The 19441-nt window shown below is 39.7% G+C and overlaps 2 protein-coding genes across 5 annotated transcripts in view; both read left to right on the plus strand.

Annotated features, from left to right (window-relative positions):
• The window catches only part of Tut7 (terminal uridylyl transferase 7), a 71740-nt gene extending 70614 nt beyond the window's left edge, over window positions 1-1126 (plus strand). For all 4 annotated transcript variants that reach the window (XM_042687035.1, XM_042687038.1, XM_042687037.1 and 1 more), the window contains one exon: window positions 91-1126. In XM_042687035.1, the coding sequence (XP_042542969.1) occupies window positions 91-158 (68 nt within the window). In that variant the 3' untranslated portion in view covers window positions 159-1126. The remainder of the gene's footprint in view (window positions 1-90) is intronic.
• Window positions 1127-4513: 3387 nt separating this feature from the next.
• Window positions 4514-18298, plus strand: Isca1 (iron-sulfur cluster assembly 1). Its single transcript, XM_042686952.1, has 4 exons — window positions 4514-4699; window positions 12219-12272; window positions 14436-14541; window positions 17832-18298. Exons 1-4 carry the CDS (start codon window positions 4619-4621, stop codon window positions 17978-17980), a joined length of 390 nt encoding a protein of 129 aa, XP_042542886.1. The 5' UTR covers window positions 4514-4618; the 3' UTR covers window positions 17981-18298.
• The last annotated feature ends 1143 nt before the right edge of the window (window positions 18299-19441 follow it).

Raw genomic sequence — 19441 nt, forward strand, 5'->3', positions numbered from 1 at the left:
ATAATTATAAAGGAATTTTGTGGTTGTTTTGATAGACTAAGGCTTGTTTCATTTACATTGGGTTTTGTTTTGTTTCATTTTCTCCTCTAGGTAGCCTTTCCAGTAAATACATGACTCAGGGAAAAGCCTCCGCGAAGAGGACCCAGCAGGAATCATGAGGGAAGGAAAATGCAGCACTCTAAATGGCCACTCAGGCATCCCTATCCACATGGAAAATTAGGTTCATTTCACAGGACTTAGCAGCGTAGATCAGGCTTCAACTTAACATTCAAGGGAAATGTTGGATTTTTTTTTAATTTAATGAAATTGTTAATGAGGAAAAAAATTTTAATATAATCTCACCTACCATCAATCCCCAGAGATTTACAGATTTTAATAGAAAGCCAAGATGTATGTACTTATGCCAAGTTAAAAGAAAAAATGTAACTACAGGCTAGTATTCAATGAATACAGCTTCACAATGTTTTAAATTTTTTCAAAGCATACTAAAAAGGGTGTGCTGATAAATTCCAAGTAAATCAACCTTTTATTTCCCCTATGAATCCCTTTTTTTGTTGTTTTGTTTTGAAGAGGGGAAGTTATATTTATTGTTGTTTACTGAATCCTTGTATGGAAACATATGAACTATATGTGAACTGCTACTGCTGTACTTAAGATCTGTAAATGATTTTATTCTCTTTGTAGAAATGGTGGCAACACAAATGTGTATCTCTGTGCACCCTAAGTGGGGCCCACTGCCACAGAGACATCTCTGGATGTTTCTCTTGCTAATTGTAAGTCAATTGACATAGAACTCTACTATACTCATAAAAAAATGAAGTCAGGAAAATAAGTAGTCCTGTTTGCCAGTAAAAAGCATTTTCAAGAGAAAAATGATAGAATAAAAAAGTGCTTTTTACTTTTTATAATATTCAGAAATTAAGGTGGAGAGCTTTTCAAAACTTCTGATGAAAATAGAGGCCATCTCTGCCAATCATAACTAGGTTGGTATCATTCTGGGTCTTAACTAGAGCCCTCTTGGAACTGTTTCTCTTAACTTCCACAAGCTTTTCTGAAATACTACATGATCAGAACTATGCCTCGGTTTATTTATCATTTTGAAATAAAATCAAACTTTCAACCAGTAGTTTTATCTACATTTACTTTGTAATGAGAGTCTTAAATTTTATTAGGAATATAAATGAAGAAGGTTAGAACAGTGAAGATTTTATCCTTAGTCTAATAGGAGGTTCTCTTTGACATGTGATTAGCCATATTGTTTTATAATCTGCCTCAGCCAGGCACCAGGAAAGCAAGTAGAAAAGACACCAATTGAAGGGATGCAAAGTGTTCCCTGTGAAAGTTATGTTGAAAAATAAAATTAGTGATTGTCACAGTTTGAACACAAAACCATGAATTGCACAATATGGACTGACCCTATTCTCTGCGACTTTCCTCAGCTGCTGCTGGCATTTTTCAGAGCCTCCCTCATGGAAGTAATGAGACTTATAATTCTGGTCACCCTTTCCTTGAAAAGTTATTTTGTTGTCTTCTGGAATTGTAGCAGAAGATAATTAGGAGACAAGCCTGATTTTTCTTTGTAGGTTTTTTTGTTTGTTTGTTTGGTCATGGGGCTTGAACTCTGGGCCTGGGCACTGTCCCTCAGCTCTTCTGCTCAAGGCAAGCACGCTGCCACTTGAGCCACAGCGCCACTTCTGGCTTTTTCTGCTTATGTGGTGCTGAGGAATTGAAACCAGGGCCTCATGCATGCAAGGCAAGCACTCTACCACTGAGCCACCTTCCCAGCCCCTTTGTAGGTTTTAATGTTTCTGTATTTTTTACTCAGCCCTAGAACTAAGAAACTAAATTGCCTCCATTTAGAAATATGTCTGTCTAGCAAATGAAAAAAAAGTGAATCTTCCTCATTGTTTTAAAATTTGAAGAAAGTGTGATTTAGTTTGTGATAATTTTTGTTTTTCCTCAGTACCCCACATCTTTTCATTGTGCTAGAAAAACAAATTTAATGTGCACATGACTAGCTTGATTTTTAATGCCACCATCGTGTTGGTATTTCTAATTCTTTTGTGAATGTTGTCATTTTATTAATAATTTTCTTAAACTTACCCTTTTGCTTTTATTCTTTTGAGTTTACACACCTACATTTTCTTTATTGGGGATCTTCTGTACTTTCTTGCCTTTTTAGGATGTTACAGTTATCTGCGTTTTCTTCTGATTCCTGTAGTAGATTTGCTTAATGCATTGGGGTTGTTTGTTTGGTGAGTGTGGTTTTAGGGTTGTTTTTGTTTGGTAGGTTGTTTTGTTTTGTTTTGTTTTGAGGTAGGGACTACCTTTGAAACCTGTGCTGGACTAAAACTCAATGTGTAGCTTTGGCTTAGCTTGAATTTGTGATCCTCCTGTCTTAGCCTTCTGCACATACCTGTATATGCAACAATTTCAGATTTCTGGTTTCAGATTCCTCATACAGGATCTGTGAGACAATAAGCAGTGTTTTCCAGCAGACATAAACAATAGGTTGCCCTTGTCTGCTGGGATCCTGGACACAGCCTTTCTCTGGGCAGTTAGGGTGCAGGTGCATATACTCCCTCCAGATTCCAGTTCTCAGGGTGAATGAAACTATCTTACAAATACTGCAGGCTGTCTTAAGAAGTGCCATTAAGTGCCCACAACCACAGTTCTGTTAAGAACAAACAAAATTACAAAATTAAGTCCATATTTTAAACAGCGGTCTCTAAGACATATTCTACACTTTCAAAATCTCTTGCCCAGTATTGACAGTATCAGCAATGTCAAAATTTAAAAACAATTTTTATACTTTTATAGAAAACTAGTCTATTTTTGCTTCACAGGTAGCTTCTATTTTAAAGAAAACACATGTTTACCAGGTGCAATAAAATCCTGGTTAAACAAGTCAGTTAGTGGGGTTCACACACAGACACACATTTACAGTTAAGTTGAAAAGACAGTTTCACAGCTCCTCAACCTATATAACTTCAAAGTGCTCAGAACCGTTTCTTTGAACAAAGTCAGTCATGTTTGGTCAACTGTGATTCCACAACACTGCACACTTTTCAAAAGTAGGACTCTATATTTTGGCAGTGCCTGGCCATGCCAGTTTGCCAGCTATAGTGCAAGACCCCTGACTGGGCAGTTCCATTTTCCTGTCAAATGGAAATCACCAGTACCCTTGCAGAGTCAAAATGATGGAGTGAGATTGTCCTAAGTAAGCAGGTTTTGAAACCTCCAGAACTATGAAGCATTTTTGATACGGCATTAACTGTTTACTTTAAATGAACGTATGTAGAGACCTAAAAGTGGTTATAGCTTGCAAAGCTCAGTGTTTCCCACACCCACCTCATTTCTGCACCCCTGGACAGCTGTTCTGGTGAGATAAACATGAAAGCTTGCCCCCAAGTACCTAGTTGTTTACAGGCCCTGTGTCACTTTCAAAGGACTGTACCTAAGTCTGATTTGCTAACAGATGGTGACTCAGTGCTTATGGGCCAAACAGCTAACCAAGTGAATTAAGCATAGGAAAGACTATTAAAGATTGGATCCTGACACAGGGAATTTAAAAGTAGATTTTTTTTTTAAATAGCATCTATTGCAGTGAACTAAGAGATCTGAGTTTAAACGTCATAACAGCATAATATATTTTCCAAAATTAGGCAGCCATCTGTTGTAACATGTAAGTATAAGGGTTTAAATAAAAAGCAGTCTCTGGTGTTTTTGGTTTTGTTTTGTCTTTTTCTCTCCAGGGCTTCACATTTCCCGCCACAAGCACTGTATCATTCATTTAAAACATGCTTATAGCCCACTCCCCGCCTTTTATTTTACGTAATAGTTCATTCTATAACAAAACACTGAGCAAAGATACTACTCAGCACTGCTCTGCAGCGCCCTTTCTGCCATTTTAACCTTCATTTCTAGCCTTTCCATAGGAATGTCACCTGCCCTGTGTTAACGGCTGCATTTCTAATAGAAGACAGCCCGCTGGTGCTCAAGAATGTTAAGAGGCAAAGCTTATGCCCCTGAGCAGCCAGGACGAGGTGACGGCCGTGTCAACCTCAGTCCGTACTCATTAAATGTGGTGATTCGCAGTGCTGCCGGAACGGAGACGTTCCGAGTCACCATCCCGCAGCTCCCTTCGCGGTGCCGCGCCCCGAAGCGCCCTAGCGGGACCCCAAACGGGAGTGAATGCCAGTCAATGGGCCGCCACTGCTGGCTGATCGGAGCGCTGAAGCAGGCGACGGGGCCGCACGACGGCCCGGCAGGGTTTTGTTGCCCATCGCTAGCCCTCAGCTGTCTTCCTCCGGGCCGCGAGGCAGCCCGTGACGGCCCGGCTTCCTCCGCCGCTCCGGCGCCCGCCGGGGGTCGGAACCCACGGGCCTCGCCGCGCACGGTCCGCCAACTGCGCGCCCCGCTGGGAGGGAGGCCCGAGCCCGCGCGTCACTCACGCGGCCCGCCCAATGGCGGCAGCGGATGGGCGGCAAGGGGCGGCGCATGGGGTACGTGCGCAGGAGGTTGTGGCGTCAGTGCGCCTGCTGTGTCCATGGAGAGAGCCTGCAGGGTCTGAGCTCGGCCCGAGGTGCCGGGACGCCGGGACCGCGGGACGGCGAAGATGTCGGCCTCGTTAGTCCGGGCTACTGTTCGTGCTGTGAGCAAGAGGAAGCTGCAGCCCACTCGAGCCGCCCTCACTCTGGTGAGTGCACACGGAGTGCGGCCGGGCCCGTGACATGGGCCCTTGCCCTACTGTGGATAGGTCGCTGGCCGGGAACCGGCGGCTGGGGCGCCAACCCGTGGAAACACGGGCTCGTTCCGCAGCCGCCGCGTCCCCACTTCCCAGTCCCTCTCCGACTGGTAAACAAGCTCCGGGCGGAGCCGCCTAGCAGGCGCCCGGGACTACAATTCCCGACAGGCCCTGCGCGGCGGCCCCGCGCACCCCACCCCCGGGGGGAGGGGAAGCGGTGTCAGCTGGAGGGCAGCGCCGAGGCCTCCGAGGCCTGACGTCTCCTCAGAGTTCTGAGGTGCAGGGTTGGGGGGGATGGCAGGACGATGCCCCAGAAGTCCTACCCCCGGGCTGTGTGGGGAGGGTGAACGTTCTGGAAGCCTCTCCCAGCTGAGAACCCCGCTAGGCCACACGCAGGCTTACTTCCGGTGTCCTCAGTGTCCAGGCCTTTGAAAACACTATGTGTGCCCTTTGTACAACCTGGGTCTTGCAAAGGACAGGGGATGAAGATCTTCAGGCCAAGGGCACAGCGTTTTCTGGGAGAAAGGTCAAACTCAAACCGACCAGAAACAAAATTCTTGAGCATACTTAGTCCTCTGTCATCTTTTATTAGTCGAGGGGAAATTCACATCAAAGAATTACCCGTTTCTGAGGATTCACTTGAATAGCAATAAATTCGATCACTTTTATGTAGTTCTACTACATTTCACTACAGTAGGCAAGCTTAGGATCACACCTTTCTTAGTTAAGCATTTGCTTAGAGACTAAGGAATCCGATGGTTTTTGTGCAAGCACTTGCCTAGAGACTGGGGAATCTGATGGTTAAATAAAGGCACCTCTTCCATGTAATATCACAAGAAGATCAATTGCCAGAACATTAGTGGAAGCAAAACAGAGGAACGTCATGGTCAGGTGAGAGATTCATTTTTATAGATCAATGATTTAGACTCTCAAGGTTATCTCTGTTGTATATCATATATCTTTACTGTGCTTGCAAGCCTATAATTACCTCTGGAAGGTATGTCGTGAAATCTACAAGTATCCAAAACTTAAGAACTAGCGAATACAATTTAGACTTTGTGTTGCATTTTTAGTTTTAGTAAAAATTACTCAAGATTCAGAATTCCTCCAATGGCAATGATAGATTCAGAAAAAAAGCAAAGGGTTCAGGGACAGTTTTGTTCCCTTTTCTAGTGTCCATCTCTATTTGGCATATTACCTGCGCTTTCAGAATTTGAGTCATTCTGTTCCTCTCTATTCCTACTTCAACAGAAAGTTTTCAAACCAGACATTCTGTGTTTCAAAAGGTTCTCACCTTACAGGAGGATATAACTATAGTAAAAAGGTTGCCATCTCTTAGGAGGAATAAATAACACGTCCTCTTTTTCTCAGACATAGTCCTTCTTGCCTTTACTCCTTTCTGCTTCATATTATCACAAAATCAATTGTCCACCTCCAAGAAAAGTTCCATGTTGCCCGGCTCCACTGCAAGGGATTATTGTCTGAATTAACTTTCTTAGTATTATGACTGACTCTAGACTCTTCTTGTGATTTTCCATGGCACCAGTGGGAGAGAAAAAGCATGTAAGTGCTACTTTCCACTGTGGTCTATGTTGGTAAGGTAGTATTCATCTTGATTTTAGGACATGTACCCTCATCTCATGACAAGTATTACTGTGTGCTTTGTTCTCAAGTGTTCTGCAAAGATTTTTTTAACCCCAACTTGTTTCATCAAATGCAAACAGTGGGTTGATCATAGGCCTAATGAGTAGGACAGATATGAGCAAGCAAAAGTAGAGATAAAAATTGATAAGAAAAGGTAAATACTACTTGATATATAGACATGAAAACATAATTTGGTGGTGTCAGCACCAAATTATCTTGTTTTAACCTAAGATAATCTGAGGAAGTTTTCTGAATTGCCACTGGGGGAACAGTTTAGACAACTGATGGGCTGCCCATGAAACCTTTAAGATATGGCTTCTTGATAGAATGTTCCAAGGCTCCCACCCACTACATCAATGTGAGTACCCTTGGACACCTGCCAGAAGCATCAGGAGGACGATGCCACTCTCAATTTCCTCAAATATACAGGAACTGACAAATTGAATTTGTATTGCCCAGAGTAAGATACAGTTTAAAAACATGAAGAATAAATACTGCTCAGCTGAAAGACACCTTTATGTCCATCATTCTTCAAGATAGAATTGGTTCAAGCCTAATTTAGGATTAGAGATTACCCATACTGCATAAAACACAACCAAAGTTCTGTGAGGGAGGGATGGTGCCCAACCAGTGGACATTTGACTCCTGGAGAGAAGACGATTCATTCCATAGAAATAGTTCCTTCAGGTTTAATTTCCTAGTAGAATCTGGTTGAGAAAGGCTGAGAAAAAAAACTGTTTAATAAGGAACTTTGAATTAGACTAGGACTAGAAGTCCTTTGTAATAGGAATGAACTAAGATTTTTACATAATGGGAGTTTAGGAATTGTTACACAAAACTTTGGGAACATGGTTAATATGATCAAGGCTAGATTCAACACAAGAAAATAAAATTTGGATAGTATCCTGAGAGAGAATGGTTAAGTGCTTTTCCTGTTGGTGAAATTTTAAGTATACTTATTGTAAATGGTAACTTTTCATTCTTTTGATTCTGTGCAAATATTTAATCTTTAATCCCTAAATTATGAGTTATCAGAATGACACCTAGAAGCTTGTAGATAGCAAATATTTATTGTCATGTATTAAATGAGAAATTATTAAATGAGGTTTTAGGTTTTTTTTTAATTGGAGTCTTTTTTTTTCTTTTTCTTTTTTTTTCTTTTTTTGTTGGTCGTGGGCTTGAACTCTGGGCCTGGGTGCTCTCCCTCAGCTCTTTAGCTCAAGGCTAACGTTCTACCACGTGAGCACAGTGCCACTTCCAGTTTTCTGAGTGGTTTATTAGAGGTAAGAGTCTCACAGACTTTTCCTGCCCGGGCTGGCTTTGAACCGTGATCCCTAGATCTCTGCCTTCTGAGTAGCTAGGATTACAGGCATGAGCCACTGGCGCCCGGCTTTTAATTGGAGTCTTAAAAAGTTGTTCGATATAGGGTCTGGAGGTGGCTCACTGGTAGAGTGATTGCCTTGCATGCATGAGGCCCTGGGTTCAATTTCAGTACCACATAAACAGAAAAAGTTAAAAGTGGTACTGTGGCTCAAGTGGTAGAGTGATAGACTTGAGCTGACGAGCTCAGGGACAGTCCCAGAGTTCAGGCCCCACTACCAACCAAAAAAAACAAAAAGGTTGTAAGATATACACTTAGATATACACATGTAAATTTAATATATATTTACATAGAAATAGGGAAATACAAAAGCATTATGACACCATAATGCCAGCAATATCTTATTCATTCGTTGGCATTTACCTGCCATCCTTAAACATTAAAATGTCAAATTTATCACTAAATCAAAATACATAGATATAAACATGTTTGTTATTTTAGAAGTCATAGAATCAGCTTTGGATTTTAAGTTTGTTTTCCCTGTACAACAACAAATAGAATTGAAGAATTAAAGAAGTGTAATGTTGAGTATGAAAATTTATCCTACAAGGAATAGAAACCACTTGGCAATGGGTAAATATATGTTACTATAAAATAGTTCTCATATGGGCTGGGAAGATGGCTCAGTGGTAGAGCGCTTGCCTTGCATCCCCGAGGCCCTGGGTTCAATTCCTCAGCACCACATAAGCAAAAAGAAAAAAAGCCAGAAGTGGCGCTGTGGCTCAAGTGGTAGAGCACTAGCCTTGAGCTGAAGAGCTCAGGGACAGCGCCCAGGCCCAGAGTTCAGGCCCCACAACCGGACCCCAAAAAAAAAAAAAAAAAAAAAGGTCAGGATGTTTTAAGGATGTTCTCTCACTTTATACCTGTTTTGGTGACTTACAAGTAGATTAAAAGTCATAATGTAGTAAATTTAAGATTCTTATATTCTTAGATTAAATCACATACGTTGATGGATCTTTAATTGTACATCAAATTCTGGAGAGATTTTGGGGAGAGAGAATAAAGGAACTTTCTTTGTATCCTGTATCTACTGTATTCAACTGTTTCCATCTCAAAATTTTATTTGAGATGGTGACTGTGTTGCCATGCTAAACTTTCTCATTTTCTCAAGTAGTTGAAATTGCAGGCACTTAGCTGTTTGATTTCTACTGGAAGTTGAGCAAAGAAGAAAATAAATTATCTTGGAAAACCAACTGGGTAATTTAAAAGATCGCTCGGAGATAAAAATATGTGGCCAAACAGGGAGAGAACTCATTTGTTTCCTTTAGAGCATACTCTTTTGACCTGCTCACATTAAACAAAGATTATACATGCATCAGATTTTAATTCCAGTGGTATTTTTTTTTTGGGGGGGGGGGGAGGGTCCGGTCGTGAGGCCTGAACTCTGGGCCTGGGCGCTGTACCTCAGCTCTTCAGCTCAAGGGTAGCTCTCTACCACTTGAGCCACAGCGCCATTTCTGGCTTTTTTTTCTTTTTGCTTATGTGGTGCTGAGGAATCGAACCCAGGGCCTCAGGCATGCAAGGCAAGCTCTCTACCACTGAGCCACCTTCCCAGCCCTCCAGTGGTATTCTTTTTTTTTTTTTTTTTTTTTTTTTGGGTCCGGTCGTGGGGCCGGAACTCTGGGTCTGGACGCTGTACCTCAGCTCTTCAGCTCAAGGCTAGCGCTCTACCACTTGAGCCACAGTGCTACTTCCGACTTTTTTCTTTTTGCTTATGTGGTGCTGAGGAATCGAACCCAGGGCCTCAGGCATGCAAGGCAAGCGCTCTACCACTGAGCCACCTTCCCAGCCCTCCAGTGGTATTCTTTATGGGAGTATCTTTTTCGTTTTTAACATGTCAAATCTTTATTTGACAGTAGGTTAATTTCTTCAGCATCCACATAGAAAGTATACCCTGAAAATTTACAAATAAAAATTAAAATGCTATCTTCCATTTGATTGCTACCTTTATTCCTGGTTGTTATTGATTATTCATGAAACACTCCCCAGCAGACTGTACCTGTGTAACTATGATTACAGATGTGAGCCACTGGCACCCAGCAGTATTTTCCTTTTTTTTTTTAATGCTTGTTTTAACCTATTCAGTTAGTTTTATGACCCATCTAAGTTGGGTCCACACTGTGTTTAAACATGATCTGGTCAAGATCATCAAGCCTCTATCCAGACAGAGGCGAGAACACACTCTAGGGCTATGGGATCTGCTTCTTGAGAACAGGCTAAGTTCTGACTAGTTTACTGCTAGATCAGAAGTCATAACATTCAAATTTCAGGATTTCAAAAGCCAGTGATGTTCATACAAAAAAGTGGAGGACCAGCACAGCATTGTCAATAGAAACTAGGAAGTTCATTTTTTTCATTCTGATGTACTCTGTCTTTGAGATATAGCTAAGTGAAGTGCCTGACACTATTCTAAATGCTTTTTCCTCAATTTGAGTATTTAATCTTCACAAGAATCCTGAGGGGGAAAGATGATTATCATTATTTCACAGTAAGGAAGTAGGAATTAGAAAAGCTGCTTGAAGTAATTGCCCTATGGGCATACTTAGAAAGTGTTGTAGTAAGGCTCCAGTAGCCTGTTTCCAGAAGCTCCCCAAGGAGGTAGGAACACACAGGTTTCTTGAACATGCTTATTTCTCACATTTTTGAGGTATGGCAGAAACATAAATGGATATACTATCTTGGTCTTTAATGTCAGAATTTATTGAATAACAAATTCACAAGCTTTGTCAAGTTCAAAACTGTTAATTCACCAGTTAGAGCTAGATGGTGTCATAATACACAGTCACTATGTATTATGAATTGAAATTCTGCCAATTGAAATTACAGAACAGAGATATGAGCTTACTCTGGATCAAGATGGAAATTTGAATAGGTCACATCAAGCAGAGTATGAAGTCCTAGTAACAGAGTTGAGTTTGTCACATGTTGATCCTTACCAAATGGTATGATGATTAGTCCATGTGTACCAGGTGAGGGAGTTTACATCAAAAGTTACTCAGATATTTCCTTGTTTGGGGCTTAGATTAAAATTATTGGTTTACAAAGTAGTCAGTCAAAGCTCAGCACATCCTTAAAGCTGTAGTTCTATACATCATAGAATAACCCAGGGCTGGCCCAGCCTGTTTTCTTCTACAGAACATCCTGGGGCATTTTTCTCTCAGGTAGGAGCACTGGGCTCCTTTCAACTGCATTCTTCCTAGGAAATAACACTTTTATTTCCGTTACTGACTAGTTTTATTGACTTCTGTTCACAGATGTTAGTTTGATTCACACTGAATCTGAAGGTTTAGTGGGACTGGTATTGAAAAATACAGTAAATACGTGTTTATATCTAGAAAACAACAGGAAAAACACCTGAAGGTTGGCTTTTCCATTGAGATACTTGATCCATTCATTATCTATTTGTGAGCCTTCCATGTCTGACAGTATGCTTGTTACTGAGCACACAATAAGTACATATATAAAATAGCTTATTCTCAGGAAAAATGAATTTGTGATGATACAATGAGAGAATAAAACTTTGGGCATCAATGGCTCACATTTGTCATCCTGACTACTCAAGAGGTTGAGGTTTGAAGATTGCAGTTCAAAGGCAGCCCAGGCAGCAAAATCAGTGAGACTCTTCTCCAAAATTAACCACCAAAAACCGAGAAGTAGAGGTATGGCTCAAGTGGTAGAGCCCTAGTCCCAGGACTAACAAAAAAAAAAAAAAAGTGTAACAGACAGCTAACTTAGACTGGTCATCACAATTAAAATGATGCCAGTAGCAAATATTTTGACAAATTGAAATGTTTTTATTCATTAAATAGAACTCATCTGTGTGTAAAATCCCTTAGTTTGCCCTGGCAAAAATGGAACCAATTTGTCACATGATTTTCCTAAAAATAACCTTGAATAATCTTAAAGACTAATAAGTCTGTTGCTTTGAAAATTTAAGTTTTTTTGTTTTTTTGTTGGTCATGAGGCTTGAACTCTGGGCCTGGGCACTGTTCCTGAGTTCTTCAGCAAAAAGTGAATGCTCTACCACTTTAGCCACAGCACCACTTCTGGTTTTCTGGTGGTTAATTGGAGATAAGAGTCTCTCAGCCAGGCGCTGGTGGCTCACGCCTGTAATCCTAGCTACTCGGGAGGCTGAGATCTGAGGATCATGGTTCAAAGCCAACCCAGGCAGGAAAGTCCGAGAGACTCTTATCTCCAATAAACCACTAGAAAACTGGAAGTGGCACTGTGGCTCAAGCGGTAGAGCGCTCGCCATGCAGAGCACAGGGACAGCACCCAAGCCCAAGCACTACGACCGACAAAAAGAAAAAAAAAAAAGGGTCTCTCAGACTTTCCTGCCCAGGCTGGCTTTGAGCCATGATCCTCAGATCTCAGCCTCCTGAGTAGATAGGATTTCAGGTATGAGCCACTTGCATGTTTTTAAACTGAAAACATTTACTTTTTCAGACACCTTCAGCAGTAAACAAGATAAAACAGCTTCTTAAAGATAAGCCTGAACATGTAAGTAAAGCCTATTTCATAGTTAGAAAAATATTTAAAGTTGTTTGGCAATATGTTTATTTTGGGTTAACACTATATTTTCATTCATTAGGGTTCCTTTCATTTGTTGTGTTAGAATTGATCCCAAGGCCTTATGCTTGCATACTCCTACCCCAACTCAAGATTTTTTAAAAATTCAAATAATACAGAAAGGGGTATTCAATTTTTAAAAAGTTATTCTCAACCTTAGACTTTTTGTGTTGTCATTTGTCTTTTAAGAAACAGCTTCCTAATGTCCTTCCAGAGAACAGTCTGTACATTTGATATGGTGACCCCAGGATTTCTCAGCCTCCTCATGATTGGTGTCATTGGGTAGCTATAGGATATTTCATAGCATTTCTGGCCATAGCACATACATAAATTGTGACAACCAAAAATGTCTCCCTGAGTGGGAAAGACTGGTCTAAGTGATATTTGTTATTCTTACATCTGTCATATATGCTGTAGTTACGTTTTGATTTTATTCCAAATAAAGAAGACTTGTATATTCCATTGAATGGGTTAATTCCTTTTACCATTCCTTGGGTTGGAACTTGTTTGGATTGTTTTTCTTTACTACTGGGACACAATTATTCAACAACTTATTACTTTAGTGAGTAGGTGTGCTATGCCCATTGTTTGCCAGATCGTAAACATGACTTAGTGTATTCATGCAAGATCTGTTCCTGGATATGGAACTGTTGTTAGGGGTATTTGTATTATCTTAATCATAGCGCATGGCTAGTAGTTCTTAGGATGTTTTTAATCACTTCAAGTAATTAATAGTTAAAGCATGAAATCAAAAGACTTCATTCATTCATTCATTTATTCTGATGGTGGTTATGATGCTGGGAATTAAACCCAGGCCTTAAATATACTAAGCAAGTTACCGCTAAGCTACATGCCAGGTTCACTTTTAAAACATCTTACATCTGTATTCTTTTTTATCTTTGATTTTGACTGATGACATAAGTCTGCCTTAGCATTAAAGCTTTTTCATAGAAGCCAAGGAAGACCTGTGTGAACCTTAGGGAACCCTAAGGAATTTATCCAGATAACATCTTACAGAATGAGAAGTCTAAATTTACAAAAGATACCTCTGTTATCAGATACCTTTTCCTTTTCAAGCAAGTAGCTGGATCTGATGGCACATACTTGCAGTCTTAGCACTTGAGAGCCTGAAGCAGGAGGATCATGGTTTCAAAGCCAGTAACATCTAAATATTGAAACCTTGTATCCGAAAACTCCTGTAACAAAAACGTGATTGCTTTTCTTTTCTTTTTTGTTTTTTCATATGCTGGGGCTTGCACTCTTGCTTGGATTCTTTCTTTCTTTCTTTTTTTCTTCCTTCCTTCTTTCTTTCCTTCCTTCCTTCCTTCCTTCCTTCCTTTCTTCCTTTCTTTTTGTCCAAGGCTTACACAGTACTCTTGAGCCACACCTCCACTTTTAGCTTTTTGCTCATAATTGGAGATGAGTCTTGGATTTTATCTCCTCAGCTAGCTTCAAACTGGTATCCTCAGATCTTGGTCACTGGTGGTGGTAGGCTTGATTTTTTTAATTTAAGTTTTTTATGCTAATCATGTCAATTCCAACTTAAGTGTTTACTGGTAGGTATCTAATAATGAAGAAAGTTATGGTTGAGATTGTAGTTCAGTGGAGAGCACTTTGCCTACTATGTACAAGGCCTTGGTTTTTATTTTCAAGCCATGAAAAAAGGTAATTATTATACAGTGGAGTGTGATATGGACATTATTTGCAAGTGATAATTATTAAAGGTATAGGATGCATATTTTTGTCTTAATAAAAACAATATTTAGATTATGTGACTAGGATTGGGGAAAAAAGGAAAATAATATAAAGCTATTTTATGAAGCTACTAATGATGTAGGATTTTTCCTCTGTATTGTTTCCATATTATTTTCATTGTGTTTTTTTGGATGCCACTTTGTGAATGATTGCATACATATTTAAGATGATTGTTCCCTGTTGCATTTATGCTTCCCAAAGGGACATTTATAACTGGAAGTCTTAATGTTTCTCTTTTAGCTTATAAGAGAATGAATAGTAGTGGTAAATAACCAAAGTTTTTATTAGTATAACTGTTTAATCTGTACTACTAACTTTATATTTTTAATTCTATTTCAGGTAGGTGTGAAAGTTGGTGTCCGAACCAGAGGCTGTAATGGCCTTTCTTATACTCTAGAATATACAAAGACAAGAGGAGATTCTGATGAAGAGGTTGTTCAAGATGGTGAGAGTTTTTTACAGACTTGTTCTGGGCACTTAGTTTTACTGAAAATTTTAGCCTTGTGCATAATGAGAGACTGATAATAGAAGTAGGAATTACATCAATAGTACTTACTATGTGACTGGTGGTTTTTAATGAACTTTTCTATATTATCTGGTTTATATGAAGCTATCAAGGGAGGGTAGATACCATGTGATCCATTTTTTCTGATAAACTGAGATAAGGAGAGGTTAAATAGTTTGCCCAAGGTCACACAGTGAGAAGGAGCCTCCTTAAAACTCAAATGCAATCACTTTTCTCAAGTGGCTGTTCTCCTACAATGATGTTATTAGATAAATTGTTCATTTGTTTCAACTCTGAAAAGTCATCATTTTGTCTAAAAAGCTGGTTGGTTTGTGGCAAGATCTTGTTATCTAGCTCAATGTGCAGTTCTCCTGTTTTAGCTTTCTGGGATTATAGGTGGGTACCACTGTGCCCAATCTGAGAAAGGTTTTATGATCATAACATTTCAAAAACAATCTAACCATTTTGTGTGGAGCAGCAGTTTTACATATATATCACATAGGCAATACCAACGACTCATGTATTTAAATAATTTATTTTTACTAAAGTTTTTAGTTATTTGACAACAAACAATAATTGTTTTAAATTACTTAATTCATTGTTTCTAAATTGAGTTTGACTTCCCTCTCTGTACCCAGTGATCTTGTAATACTGATTTAAGACAAGTTAAATAATGCTACAGTGTGAGGAGAACTTAGTTGTTACTAGTGTTTTCCATAGTAATCATGTGCATTTGGATACATGCATTCTTCCTCTGGGAAACTAAAAAGTGGATTTAGATTGTTTTTGTTTTGGTAGTTCTTGTGTGCCTCCGGGCCTCAAGGCTTGCTTGCTTGACTGGTGTTTTACCACTTGAGCAACACGCCTCCAGTCCAGCTTTTTGCTGGTTATTTTGGAATTGGAGTCTCACAGACTTTTTTTTATCTGGGCTGCTATGAAACTACCATCCTCTGAATTTCAGAGGTAGAATGCTAGCCTTGAATGAAAAAGTGAAGAGCACAAAACCCTGAGTTTAAGCCCTAGTACTGTCACTAGAAACGTAACAAGAATTTATTTCTCTACCACTTGAGCCACATTTCTACTTTTGGGGTTTTGCTGGTTAATTAGAGATGAGTCTTACGGACTTTTCTGCCTGGGCTGGCTTCAAACCTTGGTCCTCAGATGTCAGCCTCCTGAATAGCTAGAATAATAGGCATGAGCCACGCACACTCACATTAAGTCATGAATTCTAAAGTAAGATTGTTGAATGAGAGTGACTTAACAAGTAAAGATATATTTAACAGCCAGCACCAGTGGCTGAGGCCTGAAATCCTAGCTGCTCAGGAGGCTGAGATCTGAGGATCCTAGTTCGAAGCCAGCCTAGGCAGGAAAGTCTGTGAAACGTGTATCTTCAATTAACTACCAAAAATGTGGAAGTGGAGCTATGGCTCAAGTGGTAGAACACTAGCCTTTTGCAAAAGATTCAGGGATAGCTCCCATACCCTGAGTTCAAACCCCAAGATGGATAGGGGCACATGCTTGCTCATGGATACACACACTCACACTCACACACACACACACATGCAAAAATATATTTAGCATGTTACTTTTAAGACAAATTTAAAATATAGACCTTTTTGTCTTACCAAAGAGAAACCCTGTAATTATTTATAGTTTATATTTACATAAGACTCAATTTCTTTTTTCTTTAATTTATTGTTCTTATAGAGGTGGTATAAAAAGGGGTTACATTAGCCGGGCACTGGTGGCTCACGCCTGTAATCCTAGCTACTCAGGAGGCTGAGATCTGAGGATCGCAGTTCAAAGCCAGCCCAGGCAGGAGAGACCGTAAGACTTCTAGCTCCAATAAACCACCAGAAAACCGGAAGTGGCGCTATAGCTCAAGTGGTAGAGCATTAGCCTTGAGCTGAAGAGCTGAGGTACAGTGCCCAGGCCCAGAGTTCAAGCCCCACAACCGACCAAAAAAAAAAAAGGGAGGGGTTACATTTACATGCATCAAATATTAAGTACAGTTCCTTTCTCTCCCATTCCTTCCCTCCCATCTCTACCCACAAGTTGTATAGTTGACTTTCATCAGTGTTCGGTGCACTTCACTGCTGCACTTATTCACCCTTTTTTTCTCAGATTCTGTGCCCTCCCACTACCCTCCCACATGTGAATATACTGTATAAAAGGTAAAGAATACAGAATCCTCAGAAAAAGAAAAAAATCCTTTGTTTCCATATCTTTGGAGTTTGTTTCAGTATGTATATGATTTTATATACATATGAAGAGGCACTTGGGTATTGCACCTTTGTGATTCTCTCCTCTTTCCCTGTATGTATCAAGAATTTTGTATAATTTGTCATATCCCACTGTGCTTTAGATCTAACTACCACATACCAGAGAGAACATGCTCCATTTAAGGCCCAGTTTCTTAGAAGAAAAACTTGATTGTATCTGCCCAGGTGTCAAACTATCTAGAGAATATCATATATTCACCCAGCATCAGTGGCTCACTCCTGTAATCCTAGCTACTGAGGAGGCTGAGATCTGAGGATCGCAGTTCAAAGCCAGCCTGGGCAGGAAAATCCGTGAGACTCTTATCTCCAAGAAAACTGGAAGTGGTACCATGGCTCAAGTGGTAAAGTGCTAGCCTTGAGCTGATCTTCAGCTGAGGGACAGCACCTAGGCCCATAGTTCAAGCCCCACTACCAGCAAAAAATAAAATAATAATAATATTATTATTCAACTTATAACTATGATATATAGTCTACTGATATATAGTCTACTTATGGGAACTTATTAAAATTATTGTATGGATAATTCTGTAGTATCCATAGTTTATTATATGGTCTTATTAAAATGTCCACTACAAAGTTTCTATAAATCTTACTGGTTCTGTCTTTACAAAACGATTATTGAGAAGCTACACATTTTCTTCATGTTGCAAGTTGAAAAAAAAATGAATGAAGTATAGGGAAAGAGGGAAAGGTAAATTGTGGTTTTGCACAGTTGTTAGGGAATTTACTTATGTAAAACTGTCTGCATTAATATACTCAATTTTGACAACTGTAGGAACAGAAGGTGCTGACAGAAAATTAGGTGCCTAATTACTCCCAAATGATGAAACCCGTTCAGTTGAATTGTTTGATTGAATTGTTGATTATTTAGTAAATTCACTTATGCCTTGAATAGGCAAATTCCGGAGGCTTCAGGCTTTTTATGACTCATCTTTTCCTTTTCCAAAGGAGTCAGAGTATTCATCGAAAAGAAAGCACAACTAACACTTTTAGGAACAGAAATGGACTATGTTGAAGACAAGTTATCCAGTGAGTTTGTCTTCAATAACCCAAACATCAAAGGAACTTGTGGCTGTGGAGAAAGTTTTAATATTTGAAACATTAGGATTCTGGCTGTAAACTCCAGGAAACCTTGAAAGTTGCTGAAGAAATCATGTGACTGTCCTGTGTCAGGTCTATGATGTGTGGCTGCATTATTGGGGAAATAAAGTGATGCATTTTCAAAATGAAGCTGACTGGCTAGAATCCAGAAGATATGATATTTATACCCTCTGTAGTGGACAGAATTAAGAAACCAGTGCTTGCTGAATTGTTTTTCTGTTCTGTATAGTAAAATATCCTGCCCTGCCTCAACTCTCTTAAATCCTTTGTTTGAAACTAGTTTCATTAAAGTTGATTTTGCTAAATATTTTGAAGATGGAATCTCACGGACTTTTCTACCTACACCAGCTTGGAGCCAACACTCTGGAACGCAAACTCCTGGGAGGCTAATATTATAGGTGTGAGCCATCAGTTCTTGCCTTAGATCCCTATTAAATGGCTTGAATGTGCATTTGCCATGCCATTTTTTTCCAACCATTTGGTGGCTCTTAAATTCAGAATCAGGGAGTATTGACTGCTGATAATAATGTCTTTTCATACCCAAATTTGGTGTGACCTTTATATGCCCTTTCATTGAAAATTTCCTTGTGAGCTGCTTCATTTGTATATCATGCAATGATACCAGGCAAAGATTTCCTTAAAGTACAGAGCAAAATATTTTTAAGTGATGGTGTCAAGGGTGAAGACTCTTGAAACCATTTTTTTTGAGACAATATCCAAAGTATTTTGATCATAAGCCTGATTCTCTGATTGTGACCCTGCTACTTCATATCCATGTCCCCACAGGTTTATCCTCCTCCCCTCCTCCCTCCCCCAGACCTGGGATTGAACTTCAGGAGGCTCTTAGGGGCAGGAGCTAGCTTTTTGAAACCATTTTTAATGCAGACTGAATCTCAAGCTGACTTTGATCATTGTCACTGGGGGTCTTTTAAAGCTTTCAACCTGACGCCTTTTGTGTGTACTAGGCTTTTGTCCAGTTACTCTACAAGCTAGGGGATAACAGTTCTGTTCCCATCTCTTCCTTACACATGACATGTGCTCTGCATTCTGAATAATTAGTGATGTAAATGCTGATTTGGCTTCCTCGTGTAACCAACATTTTGAGAGAGCTTGTAATTTGACTATGGAAAACCCTTTTATGTGAATTGCCATCTTGGTGTTTCAGAACTTAGAAACAATAGTTCTTATTTAAATAGCAGCCCAGAAGTACTTTTGAATTGTACTAGAATTTGAGAAGCAGAACAAGGAGATCTCTCTTAAAATTCCATATAATTTTTTTTTCCTATTTCTAACTTCAGTTGCTAAATTTTGGGGACTTGAAGGCATTGTTACAAGATCTGACTACATAGTGCAGGCTGATCTTCCAACTGTGAATCATCCAGCCTCAATTTCCTAAGAGCTGGGATTACAGGTGTGTGTCAACACGTCCAGCTTGCATCTTTCAGTTGATGTATTCT

Source organism: Dipodomys spectabilis, unplaced genomic scaffold (assembly GCF_019054845.1).
Source record: "Dipodomys spectabilis isolate Male_0828 unplaced genomic scaffold, ASM1905484v1 ptg000098l, whole genome shotgun sequence".
Taxonomy (NCBI): domain Eukaryota; kingdom Metazoa; phylum Chordata; class Mammalia; order Rodentia; family Heteromyidae; genus Dipodomys; species Dipodomys spectabilis.

Excerpts from the sequence above, each read along its gene's own strand:
- Isca1 (XM_042686952.1), top strand. The coding sequence starts at position 4,619 with ATGTCGGCCTCGTTAGTCCGGGCTACTGTTCGTGCTGTGAGCAAGAGG. Across the intron at positions 12,273-14,435 it reads TTAAAGATAAGCCTGAACAT|GTAGGTGTGAAAGTTGGTGT; the intron begins GTAAGTAAAGCC and ends ATTCTATTTCAG. Across the intron at positions 14,542-17,831 it reads TGAAGAGGTTGTTCAAGATG|GAGTCAGAGTATTCATCGAA; the intron begins GTGAGAGTTTTT and ends CCTTTTCCAAAG.